The sequence below is a fragment of the Schistocerca gregaria genome, chromosome 8, assembly GCF_023897955.1.
Source record: "Schistocerca gregaria isolate iqSchGreg1 chromosome 8, iqSchGreg1.2, whole genome shotgun sequence".
Classification (NCBI taxonomy): domain Eukaryota; kingdom Metazoa; phylum Arthropoda; class Insecta; order Orthoptera; family Acrididae; genus Schistocerca; species Schistocerca gregaria.
This window is the reverse complement of record NC_064927.1, coordinates 493,903,633-493,917,902: the sequence shown is the minus strand read 5'-3', so window position 1 is coordinate 493,917,902 and position 14,270 is coordinate 493,903,633. Positions and strand designations below refer to the sequence as shown.

Genomic DNA, 14,270 nt, shown 5'->3' with positions numbered 1-14,270 from the left:
TGATTTATTTGTGCAATTGTGGAAGAGAATTTCCTTGTTATTTGACTGTTTAGTCGTTTTTATCCTGGTGGTACGAAGAATTTACATACATTTCAGGGAAATAAAAACTACAAACACTCGATGCATGCAGGCGTACGAGGAATCGTAGTCAAGATCGCCTTCCACAGTTACTGAAGCTAATCAGATTGATCACCTTACTACGGTAAACGTGTGTGTTGAGTCGTCTGTATCACTTTATAGAGTACCAGCGAACTAAGAAGTGTAGAGTTTTCCCTTTATTTCCAGTTATCAGTGATGGATGCATTCTGTATTGTATGCTGTTGTTTGACGTCACAGTCCTGGCTTGCGTTTTACTTCTTCAGGTCTGAATATAGTTACTGCAGGCTGACACGACCATCGCTTGGGAAGAAAGAAGAAAGTTCGCGGAAGTGCATGTTATAATTGCTGCACAAGCCGTTTCAATTTATTTCTAAATCTCGGTCAGTATAGCACAGTTGTTGTGGTGAAGAATATCCCTGGCGGTTCTTCTTCATAGAATCCCTGGCAAGTTATATTTGATGGGCATGAAAGAAATTTGTCTCCCTTAATTTACTCCAGTATTCTTTTTCGTTTCGGTAGTAATATGATGGTAAGCGGTCCTTTTGGTTGTAAAATTCCTCATTCCCATGAAATGTTCACATAAAAAACACACAGTTCTTGTTAATTCGCACACGAATTAGTATCGTTCGAGAAAGCGTGTTTTAAATTATCTTCTTCGAGGGTGGCTGCGCTACCTGAGGAGTCATTGAATGAAATTTTCTACCATCTGATCTAATTTCCTCCTCCCCCGCCCCTCACCCCTGCGATATGGGGTCTAGAACACACTCGCGCGTGTGGCTTCCCGGTCGTAAGAAGCGACTATAAGAAGTCTTACACCTAGTCATGTTTCTATGTTGATGACTCAGCTATTTTAAGGACAGCCGTCAGTTTTAGCTCATTTCATAACCTCTTCCTTAACCTTTTTGAGTCAATTACTTATGGTCCCGCCGTAGGGTTTGACCTCCCCTCTAAATTTCACTGTTACTGGGCAGTTCGGAAAAGAACGCCTTACGTGGAGTATAATATTTCCGTTGTGCGCTGTGCGAATCTTTGTTTTCACTGGAAACCCAGCACCCTAGCCAATCTGTTGTGTGTGTGCGCGGAGGGGGGGGGGGGGGGGGGGGAAGAGACGTCGGGGCTCGTACACCACGCGGTTGTAGCCCGCTGGCACCCCAGATATAGCTCTGCTTTAGTCTGAGCCGTAAATTCCCCATGTATGCGGCGGAGATGGCACCCGTCAAATCTGGGACTCTGGGCAGCGGCTGCAGTGCTAGGTAGCCTGTGCCGTAGGAGAGCTCAGATCGCAGGGAGTGGCATCGGAGCGGGAGATCCGCAATGAAACCGATCAAACTCGCCCATACCAGTGGTCGCGTCAACATGGCCGAGTGAGCAGTTGGAAAGCAAGATTTTGATACAGAGACATACCCAGTTCTTGGCATGCTTCAGAACTGACTGAGAATCTTCGCCAACAACAAAGGCACTGTTCTCCATTGAGAATATTAAGGATAGTTGCTGCAACAGAGAAAATGAGAGAAGGATTTTTGTTGGTCAAGATTTTGAATACTAACCAATAACAGGCATTTCACATCTACAACAAGATCGGAGGTATAGCAGTTACCATCTCTTTTCATAACAAACTCAACAGGATTCATTGTCTTATCTTCCACATGGATCTGACACTACACAAACAGACGAAGAACTGCACACTAATTAGAGTGGTGTGCATTCAGAGGGGACCTGAGGATAATAGAGTGGGCCCTGGAGCCTTCATTCTGCCTTTCAGTGGAAATCTTTTACCTGAGAATATTAAGATCATGGTTCTTAGGTGTGATGCCAAATCGTATTTTTCTCCTCCTGAGAGATGTTTCAGGTGCCACAGGCTTGGACACATGTACTAATGAGGCTACTTGTGGGACGTGTGGAAGAACAATGCATGAGGGCAGATATTGTGTAAACGACCCCCTACATGTGTAAACCGCCCAGTACACCACCCGCCTTATTTGCTAATATGCTCAATTTTCAAGAGGGAAAAGAAAAACCAGGAATATAAAACACTTGGTCGTCTTTTGCATCGATATTGTAAGAAAAAATTTGGACGACTACAGTTATTATCAGTTCTGTAGTAATTCAAACTTTTTGTTACATCTTGATGCAACAGACGATCAAGTGCTTTATATTCCTAGGTTTTCTTTTCTCTCTGCCAATCCATATAAACGCCAAACTTGGCTAACATTGTGCCAAAATTCACACGTTGCGCGAGGACACGGACTCAAACATCAGCTCATGGTCCTGGCCAAATGTCAGTGCCTGTTTTTCAGTCAGGTGATGGTACATCAGCCCCTCCTCTCTCTCTCTCTCTCTCTCTCTCTCTCTCTCTCTCTCTCTCTCTCTCTCTCTCTCTCTCTCCCTCCCTCCCTCCCGGTCGAGTTTATCAATACTGATGACTCAACAGAAAAGTAATCTATACTCCCATTCCTCCTTTGCTGCTTTCTCAGAACCCAGTCTGATATTCTTTCAGTGGAATTGTGATGGCTACCATCGCCAACTATCCGAACTCCTTCGATTAACGGCTACTTATTGTGCAGTCGGCGTGGCATTTCACTGGACATGATTCTCAGAAGCTCAGCTCCCTGTTGTTAAAAATTACAGATCCCAAGGCAAAAATATTGTTAACACCGAGAGGGAAGTCTGCAAATTCATATACTCCGACTCTTTCAGTAAGCAGCTGCCACTGAATATTGCATTAGAAACTGTGGCTGTTCTGTGTCCACCTGCTAACTAGGGCAATAGTATGTAATATCTCAAATTAGCAAGCTCTCACCTCCAAAGGATATCGAAGGAGTGGTACAAGATACTACTGACACGATTATACATGCTGTGGAAGGAACAGTACCCTGTTCATCAGGCCCTTCCTGCCGGAATGTGACGCGGTGGTGTGGAGAAATAGCTGCAGCTCTCACAGAGCGTCAAAAGGGCACTTCAGTACACAAACGCCATCGTTTCACGTAACATTTAATAGCTTTTTTTTAAAAAAAGCGCAAGTGTTGGGAACAATATGTACATTTACGGGAGCCCACACCTCATCGTCTCAATTATGGGCTTAACTCCGCCGTATTTGCGGACACTCACTGTACAGCAATTCGTGGCATCTCCCTCAGTGGCGACATCTGTACTGATGGCAAGGTCATTGCCCCACAACTCACTCAAGTGTCCGCATACCATCCTAACTTACCGACCTGGGAGGCGCTGGCGCAGAAAGACTATTTATCCTACCAAGCAGGAGGCCTCGAATCACAGTTGCTCCATTAGTGAATGGGAGTTCCGTCGTTCTTTTTCAGCGTGTCGAGACACAGCCCCAGGACCTGACAAAATCCGTAACCAAATGCTTAAACATCGTAACAGCGACAGTATAAAACACATCCTCGGGTTTTTCAATCGTTTTTGCTAGAAGGGCAGTTTCCCTCTCAATTGCGGGAGCGTGTTGTTATTTCTATCCCGAAACTGGCAAAAGAACCTCAAATTTTGACTAATTATCGACCAATCTCTGTAACGAATGGGCTCTAAATTATTTGAAAGAATGGTCAATGGGCGAGTATGTTGGTGCCTGGAAGTCTTAGCACATCTATCGAAATTTCAGAGTGGTTTTTAGGGCACTCCGGTCCACCACAGACCAACTGATATGTCTCGGATCTGCAATGCGCAATGCTTTTGTGCTTTGCCAACACGTAATTTTTGTGTTCTTTGACATGTGGAAGACGAACGATACCAACTGTGTGAGTTGCACTCCTGGGGTTGCTTATCCGTTTCTATCAGTAATGTCCTATCCGTCTGACTGTTTTGAGTGTAATAGGTCCAACCTTATTCTGCATACCTTGGATTTAGCCCTCAAAAACCAATATGTACAGGAATCTAGAATACAGGAAATTCAGGGACAGGTTCTGAGCGTAACCATCTTCCCAATCGCCGTCAGTGGTATTGTGACTGCAGTGGGACCCACAGTCTCACCACCACTGTATGTTGACGATCTGTGCCTGTATTACAGCTCCACATCATTGCATACCACAGAGCGCAAATTTCAGGGAGGTCATACAGAAAGTACATAATTGCACCCTGAATCAGGGATCAGGGATATCAGTTTTCTCCCACTAAAACTCGCGTTATGCACTTTTGTAGACTCAGAAATGTGCACCCTCACCCAAACTCTATCTCGGTGACCTGCTACTTGACGTCGTTGAAAATTTTAAATTTTTAGACCTTTAATTTCATAGTAGGCTAACATGGTTACCACATGTACAACAGCTCAAGGCAGATTGCATGAGGGAACCTAATACTGTCAGATTTCTCAGCAGAACTTCCTGGAGCACAGACCACACTGTTCTGTGATTTTACGAAATCTTTGATCTTACTCCACATGGACTATGGATGTGGCGCCTACAAGTTGACGACATCATTAGTTTTGAACTTGTTATACCATCGTCACCATAGTGGTATGCGGTTGACAGACGGAACTTTCCCTATTAGCCCTGTAGAGTATTTACAAATCGCTCAAAAATGTGTGCATCAGGTGGGGTAGGATTGAAGGCTCTGTGTAAGGTGCAATTCCCCCTGTTGCCTGCGTTCATGGACTTCCCTCTTGGCGCTCCCTGTGGTGTGTACTATGATTAGGATGGACCTTTTCCATGGCCCTAAGAGAATACTGACCCCACCACACGCCTGATCCATTCAATCCTCGATGACTACCCAACTCCAAATGCGTCAACACAGGTTTATCGAAAGTCAACGACGGGGTTAGTTTTGCTTTTGCACACGTAAAGGTGCCACAAGAAATATTCTCTGCTGAGTGCACGTAGCGTAAAAACTGCAGAGCTGGTCGCCTTAACACGATCTCTGCTATACATTGAAAATGTAGCAACAAAGAACTTCCTGGTTGGAAGCGACTCCACGAGCTACATGTAAAGCATATCTCAGTGTTACCTCGGAAACTTTTTAATTGCTACTATTCAAGGACTTTCACAGCTCCGGATCCACTGTAACAGCCATCTGATCGAGCCTCATGTTCTGGGAATTGAGTTAGTTGACAATTAGCTAAAGAAGCAACCACGTGAGACAAACTTGAAATTGAAGTAGCGGGCACAGACTTAAAATTGCAGCTGCGACATCAAATTTTGAACCACTGTGGTGTGAATGGCTAACTAACACGGCCTTCAACAAGCTGAAAGCAATTAAGGGAGCACCTAGGCGTAACATACTTCTCTTCAAGCCAAATAATACGAAGGGCGACTGAGAGCACGCTAATGTGTGTGTTCAGGGACGCAGCAAGTTGTTTGTTTATGGGAAGGACTCATTATGTCTAATCGGTGCTCTTCCAAAGTGCGCCTCTTGTAGAGATGCGCATTTGGTGTTGGGAAGTGTGTGCACTCACCTGGAGGCGCTTGTTCTCGCGCTCGACTGCCTCCTTGTTGCGGAGTTCGAGCGCGAGCATCTGCTTGGTCGACTGCAGGTCGTCGCGCACCTTATCGATGTCGTCGAGCTCGTCCGGCTCCGCGGCGTCGGGCTCTACCTCGGCCTTCTGGATCTGCTCCTCGATGGTCATCTGCCGCCGGAACTTGCGCAGTCCTGGGCCACACACAAGTGCAGGCGTGAGGCAAAATGGTAGCCAGCCGAGCAAAGCGAAGTCGACAAACAGTAATTGCTTTGTGTTGGCAATGGCGCCAAGCTTTGAACGTTTCTCGTGTTGCCACCATAGCAACGAACATCCGAGAATGCTCGCTTCTGAAAAGCGAAACTAGTCCAGTAAATCAGATTGTATGCGATCTGCGGCAGCACACCTTTGCATTAAAGTAAGTGAATTTACAGACCGAGCCATTGTATTTTGAGGACATTTTAATATTGAACTATTGTTATAACTGTATTGCCCTAAAATTTTCACCTGCAGCTTCATATTGTATGCCTATTGAGAAAGAACTGAAGGGTGATAAAAGTATTACTACAGTTTTAGTTGTTGAAATGTGAGGTACGAAATCATCCACTCTCCGCTGCTTTACAGTTTAACAAATTGTTCACATAGCAACGTAGAAAGATCTCTACTGGTGTTAAATCTGGTGATCTTGGGCTTGCTAACTTCCTAGGAATATTGGCACTAGAGAAATATTTAACCATTTCCGAGCCATAGTTTATCTGAAATAGTGTGATGTAATATCTTAGGTTTTCTAGGCTAAATTTTCAATTTTCAACCATATTGGTCTTCAGGCGAATTAATGTCGTGATATCCGTTCCACAACATGTCGACATCCTCCCTAGTCGTCTTCGTCGGGTGTAGACCGCAGTTTTCATTGCTGGGTGTTTTGTCTGTAACCAGACCGTGAACGGGACACGCAGTACCTTGCTCTAGCGATGTTTTCCGGCGCCATCAATGAATAAGACAAGACAGTATCGCAGAAATTTAAGATGGACCGAAAAATCGTAATGTGATAAACAAAGAGAACGTCGTAAGGACTGTGACGCACAGCGTTAACGCCTTGGTAGGCACTTATCTACAACTCACTGTTTGGTTTGTTTCCAAACAGCTGGCAACGAAAACAAGTAGGCAAATCCAACCCCGACCCATCCCGGCCTGCTCAAAAATGTCTTCGCCTCGCTACTCTGCACGATGCTTCTTTGTTTTATACGTAACTAACTTCTCGTACGTTTTAAAACATCCGGTCTAATTTCCTGCACTGGCACCTCTTTTGGCGTGTTAGTTCGACTCTACTGCTTGCTCAGGGAGCTCTGCAGATAGTGTGGTTAGGTTTTCTGACACAGCGGCGCGGTCTACTTACCCTCAGCAGAGACGTTTTACAGCGGAGACGCCGGGGAAGTGGGATGAAAGTGTTCTAAAGAGACAGAGCCAAGAGCCCGGGCCGCGTGCTACAGAAATAGTGCCCAGATAATCGGCTAGATTGTTTTCTCGCTACTACTTATTTACGAAAGGAGTGGAAAAGGAAAGGGATTAGCCGCAAATAACTTTGCGTCTAATGCAACTGAGAGACTCTGCAGCGGCGGAAAAACATTGTTGTGTACGATTGTTTCGGTAAGAAACATGAAACACATTCTTTCTGCTGTAACAGAATTTTACCATCCGCATTCTCTGCACTGCAGTAGTTTTTTTTCTTTTTTCTCTTTTTTTCTTTTTCCAGAGCTTGTCTCTATACCCAGATACTTGTGCAACAGCATGGAAGTGTAAATTTTCACAATTACTGTAACAGATATGACACCTCCGCGAGTACGAAATCAAAGAATGAAAAAAAATATTCACAAAAATGAGGCTTTTCGCATATACAAGACTCGACACTGCAAGTGTGTGATGTAGTCAAATTGTTAAAGTCCCGAAACCATCGTCTTATTAATTTGCTTATTTGTTTCGTCACATATTTGATCACATTTGTAGAAACATGTTTAATTTTATAAAACTGTGTGTGTGTGTGGGGGGGGGGGGGGGGGTGAAGACATACGCCGTAACGTTGTTCGTGGGACCGGTACTGTATGCTGAGAGCGTTACATTTCGAAAGTTCTGCTACACTATTCAGAACAAGTATATGTAGTGAGCAGCGTTTCGAGAACTCGTGGCTACGCCCTCGCCACGCCAGATGTGAACTTTTTCGCTTAATCATCCTCGGAGGTGACGGTTTTCCGGACTGGAGTAAACTAGGCCATACGGACATCGCCGCGAGTGCGGTTTCATTGACGCCGCATTAATCGTATTCCCCCTCCCACTTCCAACCTTCTTCGTCTTTGATTGCTGTGCAGTGAAGCACTGCTTTGAATTTTACGTGCTTTTATTATTGTCACAGTGAAGTGATCAGGTACTGAGGCTTGCATTCCTGTTGGAAGGAGAGTGGGATATCGAGTCAGTTTGCGCCATATAATTACATCGCTCAGTCACTTAAAGCTTAAACATGCTACGGCAAAACTCTTAGTATACTCAGTGTTTACTTTTGTTCTCCCTGTAGCGACAGAGCTTCCTTGTTACTTTTTGCCTTGAATTATTTTAGGCGCTACAATAGTTTTCACGTACTTCAGAAATCATTTTTTTTCTCGTCTGTAAGGTTCGTGAACTCATCAAAAGCCTGTTGCCAAAAGCTTCTACCATTTTAGCACACGCAGATATGGTTATACCATTTCCTGAAAAAAGTGTTATTGCCAGTAGAGTTATCGTGTTGCCCTGGGTACGTGTTACGAGCAAAACAGAAGAATTTAAGCACCCTAGTGACGTTTTGTGTGGCCGATTGTGTGTTGCAGTTTGTGAGAGCTAGACAGCGTGCTACTACTTACCATCGAGTTGCGGTTTACTGCGGTCGTTGGTGACCACCCTCTTGAGCCTGACTCCGCTCTGGATCTCCTTCAGCAGTTGGTTGTGTACTGTGTCCTTCTCTGACTCGTACATGAACTGCGAACACAACAGTAGCATTTCAGATTTCGCCCTTTTACAGCCAACAATCGATCAGTCTCCAGACAGTGTTACTGTTGGCACTCGACAACATCTGCCCGATTTCTGCATGGGATACCAGAGTTTAATATCTTGCTTCTATTCTCAGGATACACACATTGTATGACCATGAGATTATGACCAGATTGTGAACCTATAAAAGGATACAGCGACCTTATTGCATCGCTGGTACCGTTAGCTTGTGATCTTAAAATATAACCTGTAGAATTGAGTTGCTGAATGTTGAAAGGAAGTAAGTCCTTTCAAGATGTTGCCTCTATCTCGCAAACTGCCGCAGCTGTGGGTTACTCGTGAACTGCCGTAGTTAAAAGTGTAGGAAGACTGGCAGATATAACAAACAGTAGTTTGAACGACCAAAAGCCTGGTCTTGGAGAGCGCAGAATTCCACTACAGGATACCTGTCAACAGAAGTAGCACCTGAAACAGCTGTTCATTCATTACCGCTATATTCAACTCAAAAATATGCCATTGATCACTGTGCCGTGTTTCCAAAATGGGGACTATTCTAGTAGATGTCTACTTCCCAGTCGCGCCCTTGCGTCGGAGAAACTTCTCTATTTTTCAAAGTAGGGTCCGTACACAATAAGGCACTTTGTCCATCTGTGTTGCAATGCCTTGATCCCATCTCAAAAATTAGCTCCTCAGGCCTGCAAAATACATGTTAACATCGGCTTTCAGTTCTTCGTTCGAAGAGAATCTGCGTCCATCGAGGAAAATTTTGAGCTTGGGGAGGAGATGGAAGTCTCACGAAGCCAAATCAGTCGAATAAGGCGGGTGTGCAAACAGTTCGTATCTTGGCGGCGTAGTTCACATCTTTTTGGCATGGGAGCGACACTTGTGTGTGGGCGCGCATGAACCCAAGTTTCATTTGTGATTAAAAAAACGGACGCAAAAAATCTTGTTCGTTGTTCTGAAAACGGTCAAACATTGTTCGGACATTTGCATTGTGATACAATTCTGATCCTGCCTTAAGAGTCACAGCACCCATCCATCAGATATTTTCTCATGTCCAATTAGACTATTAAAATGTGATGTACCCATGCAGAAGATACCCCTACAGCTTTTAAAATTTGTCGCACTTTCAGTCGACGATCCTCCATGAGAATTTAATGCACTTCTGGGGCAGTGGCATGTCTTAGCCAACGAAAATGTGGAGCCTCATATAAGCTGTCCCGACCAATTTAAATTTGTTTATCCACTTAGTAACAAGTGAATATTAAGGAGCAGAGTCCCCAGTGTGTTCTGAAAATCAGCGTGAAATTTCCTTTGCTTCCCTGTATTTCTGTACAAAGTACTTAATCATTGCTCGAATCTCGATTTTTTTCCATCTCCACAAATAACTACATGGGAACAACAAAAGGGAGACGTCCGCAGCGCAGGTTGCTCAGAGCACTGAGGCGTCACGTGTTTACTCATAAGGGATGACTTATTATCCCGGACCCTCGTAGCGCTAGCACTGACTGGTGATTGCGCGAGCTATTCAAATTACTCTCATGATAAGCGACTCCGTCGCTCCAACCAGCATTCCAACTGGAGAATGTAGTTTGGTCTAAAACGTCAGATTGAATTCTTCTGCATAGTGGGGCACGTGCGTTTGCCATATAGGAACGAACGTCTACCTAGATTCTGAAGTGATTTCTTCTGTGCAGTGGATCGAGTCTGCATTGTTGCATGTTCTCAAGGCTGTGGAATGTTTCAACACTGATAGGTACGCAGACATTGGAAGCTATTGACACTGTGTCGCTTTTCAAAATAACTAGTCCAAGTAGTGATCATATCTCAGTTCTGGTTTAGTAATTGTGGTAGTTACTGGAACAGTGCGTTCATTTTATACAGCTCCATCTCTTGCTCTAGCATCGTGCTTGGCCGCAATACAATATGTGTACTTAAATGTAATGAAAACAGCGCAACATTAATCGCTGGTGTGTGAATTTTAGTCCGGTAGTTATAGTTTAGTAATTACACAGTATGTCACCTCTGTTACAAACCTTGTGTTATATGACTCGTGAGAAAAGTAAGGAAGATAAGGATTTAATATCCCTTCGACGATGAGAATATTAAAAACAAAGTAAAAGCTTGGGTAAATGAAGCATAGGGATGAAAATCAGCCATACCCATGTAAGAAAAGTTATCCAGGCGTCCGCCTTAATCGATTAAGGAAAAGCACGGAGTACTTGAATCAGGATGGCTGTTTGCGGTTCCAGTTATCCTGAATGTCTCAACCCCTGGATCGCGGTATTCTAGGCCACAGCTGGTCAGTGTACTGGCCATTGGACACGCCGGCCCTAGTAGGATACTACCTGCCGTGTAAATAGGCCAATACGCATGAGTACCGCCCCGATGGAGTACAGGTCCCAGGTAATCGAAGAGACGCTCGTACGTCAGTAGTGCAGCACGGACTAGAGTGGACGGGACCTGTGGAGTCGTATTCCCGTGGAGGTGGGGTGGGGGGGAGACTGGTACTTGTTGCAGGTCGTGGCTCACCTTGTCCTTGACCTTGATCTTGGGGATGAGCGGGCTGCTCCGGTCGTTGCATTGGACGTGCCGCAGGCGCCTGCCCTGCTCGATGTCCTTCATCATGGCGCCCCAGTCGGGCCGCTTCCGGGGCCGGCTGCGGAGGGCTTCCAGCTTGGCGGCTTTCTCTGGGGGCAGTGGCTGGGTCGGCGGCTCTGCAACAGCCGGTAGGTACTGTACACTGGGTGGTGACTGGCGGTGAGTGGCAGCGGCCGGCCCGGCTGGCGACGAGACGCTCGGGCGGACCGCCAAATGCGAGTAGTTCTGCGACTCAGGAAAGGGGGCGGGGCGGCACTGCGAGGAGCGGGTAGCCGCGAGCATCTCGTCGCTCTAGTAATGATTTGTCCCTGTTGCAGGCCACCTCGGCCAGCAACGGCAGCAGGGAAACGAGTGTATTGAAACGAAAACATTATTTGACGTGCAAACGCGTATTATCTCGTCGGCCGAACTTTCTCGAGTGACCGAATACGTGAGATTTGAATCGCTCATAACGCGAGACTAGTAAAGCATGAACACTGAGTCAACGGACAGGCCTTGTATGTACGTGTTTCTCGCGCAGTATTTGTTTTGCCTGTGACATCGTCGTACTAGTGTAGGCGCATGCGCGTGATTGTTACAAATTAGCTTTGTGTAAAATTATAAACAGGCGCCACTTAGAAAGACGTTTAGGTAGGTCATTGATTCCGGTGTCATTGTGATAAGCTTGAGAATCACTACTAGGACGCACAGTGACGCAGTAAAATATTCGTGACACAATAAAATATTCACCGGAATATAAGTGAAAATCGGTGTTAAATAGAAAATTACAAAATAGTGAAAGATATCTTAAGAATGCTCGAAACTACAGAAAACGCAAGTCGGAGGAAAATTTGCGTCGAAAGGAATCCAGAAAACCCAAAATGACCAGTGCCCAGCAAATGGGAGAGCTACAAAAGCGTCGAAAAGGTTGTGACAAAATGGCGCAAAGCGGTTACGTGGCTGGCCCATAGAGCATACACTATTATTACACCCTGTGTAACCATTTTATTAAAAAGATTGATAGTTAACTACATATTTTTAATGTGAAACTGGGCCCCACGCTTGACTAACAAGGAGAGCTAGTCCCCTTCGATTTTCTTCACACTTACATTATTTGAGACTTAGAGCTCTGACACCATTTTCCTAAAGCAACACGACACAATTTTCAGAATATCTCGATAAAATCGTCTTTGGAAATCAGAAAGTTTCCGAGCGCTGTTAAATATAAAACATTTACAATCATTTAATGTAATCGCCAGAAGCTGAGTGTGTAGCGTTCAAGTTCCCTAACTGTAATGTCGATGGTTCGAACCTTGCAGGGTAACAACTTCTGTTTAAGTTCTGTATTTATTATCAAATGGAAAAGTAGACTAACAAGTATTGAATCACAATTTTAATTAAAATCATACTTTTTATTTTTAATTACCGGTCATACAAATTAAAGAGTGATGCAGACATGTGAAATGCCATGTTGTTAAACAAAAAAAAAAAAAATACATTGGTGATACTGTTGAGGTATTAGAAACAAAGAAAGGTACGTCGTATTCTGTTTGATGTTTCCTATTTTTGAACTAAATGTTCGTTCATTATGAATGCTCGCATTCTCATGCGATTAGTAAGACGTCATTTTTATTAAAAAACTTGTCTCAGTAGCCATATATCAACAAACACTTCAATTTGTTAACAAGTGTGGAATTGAATTAAAATTGTTAAAAAAGTTGCTACTATGAGAAATGGAATTGAATTAAAATTGTTAAAGTACCGTCATTACTCTTACGAACTTCTGCGCTACGGGTTAAACTACTGTCGATTATTTTAATCAATTTTTAAATACATTTATGCCTTTCATTTTGCATACAGCAACAAAAAAGCATATTTTTAAAACAACTCTAGACGATAACAACTGCTATTATGAATTACGTAAGGGGCGATCGAAAGGTTTCCGTTTGAGGGCGTTGCTGCAGCGTGTATGCAACCCAGCGCGACTCCCATACGGGTATGTAAGCACCGACATGTAAGCAGGAGGTTAATGTAACCTTCGAACGGAAACTTGTTGATCGCTCCTTACACGTAAGCCAGAGTACTGAAACAACAGGAAACGTTAAGAAAAGTGGTTAGCAACTTTAGTAAATGAACTTTTATGTCGGTATTAATCGATCAGCAAAATTTATTAAATTTTTTCATTCGAGAAATATACAAATTCAGCAACATGTTATGTGGCGAAATAAAGATTTCCACTGAGAAGAACGTGTCCTGGATAATTTGTGGCGCTCTGCAGTCTCGCAGGTCGGGACGGTCCCCAAGGAAGTTCCACCTTGACAGATTACTTTTGTTCTACTCTGCTTCTTAATCCAAGGGGTTTCTCAATTTTCCAATCCAGATTTTGGCCAGATGATAGGGCTCCTTTAGGACAGACCACGCATGCTTTATGATGTGTTGAGCGTAGCTCGCCATATATGGAGACTAGATGCATTACATATGATATCTAAAGGATTTGTACTGCTCAGGAAGTTTTCTCTGGATCCCAGTTTCTGTGTAGGTGGGGTGGTGATGTTCGTACGAGGGGTGGGTCTTTGTTATATAACTGCGTCGCACGGCTTTGTTGTATTAGTGTCCGATCACTGTGCAATTCTAAGTCAAATAGTTGTCTAAGGTCCATTCACAACCAATCATGACGTGACGGAACCTTGACCAGCCCGTGACTCCTCGTCTCATATTGACGTTGATTCAAACACAACCTTGCCGTGACAGTGCTATGGTCGCTTTTGTTGCAGTTGATGTCGGAGCATTCGGCAAAAGAGGTGATGAACGTTTTGCCAATTCAGAGAATGCTGCATAAAAGTATCCTGATAGACACTGGTACTCGGTTTCCATGCGATATTGTAGTTGAAGAATGTACGATGAAACCTTATACAGCAGTTAATTTAGATAATCGGATGCATCACTTAAGCTGGCGTTTTGAATCGTTCCAAAGCTCATCAGAAAACACTTTCGATATTACGATTCGAAGATTTAGACTTGACATTAGGAGGATTCAGGATTTTCCAGAGCAGTAGATTCGATATGTTTAACCAATTGCTTCCTGCGTAATTTCATTAAAAATGTAATACAAATACAGTGAGTTATGTTACACTGCCAGTGGAGTTTATGAGTGGGGATGACACAGTACAAAAAC

At 44.1% G+C, this 14,270-nt stretch overlaps 2 protein-coding genes across 6 annotated transcripts in view; one reads left to right on the top strand and one right to left on the bottom strand.

Annotated features, from left to right (window-relative positions):
- The window catches only part of LOC126284460 (trichoplein keratin filament-binding protein), a 713,651-nt gene that overhangs the window by 51,974 nt on the left and 647,407 nt on the right, over positions 1-14,270 (top strand). The gene's annotated exons all lie outside the window — the stretch shown is intronic.
- The window catches only part of LOC126284459 (serine/arginine repetitive matrix protein 1), a 177,076-nt gene that overhangs the window by 19,977 nt on the left and 142,829 nt on the right, over positions 1-14,270 (bottom strand). For both annotated transcript variants that reach the window (XM_049983381.1, XM_049983382.1), the window contains 3 exons: positions 11,048-11,232; positions 8,389-8,503; positions 5,501-5,694 (listed from right to left, as the gene is read on the bottom strand). In XM_049983381.1, the coding sequence (XP_049839338.1) occupies positions 5,501-5,694; positions 8,389-8,503; positions 11,048-11,232 (494 nt within the window). The remainder of the gene's footprint in view (positions 1-5,500; positions 5,695-8,388; positions 8,504-11,047; positions 11,233-14,270) is intronic.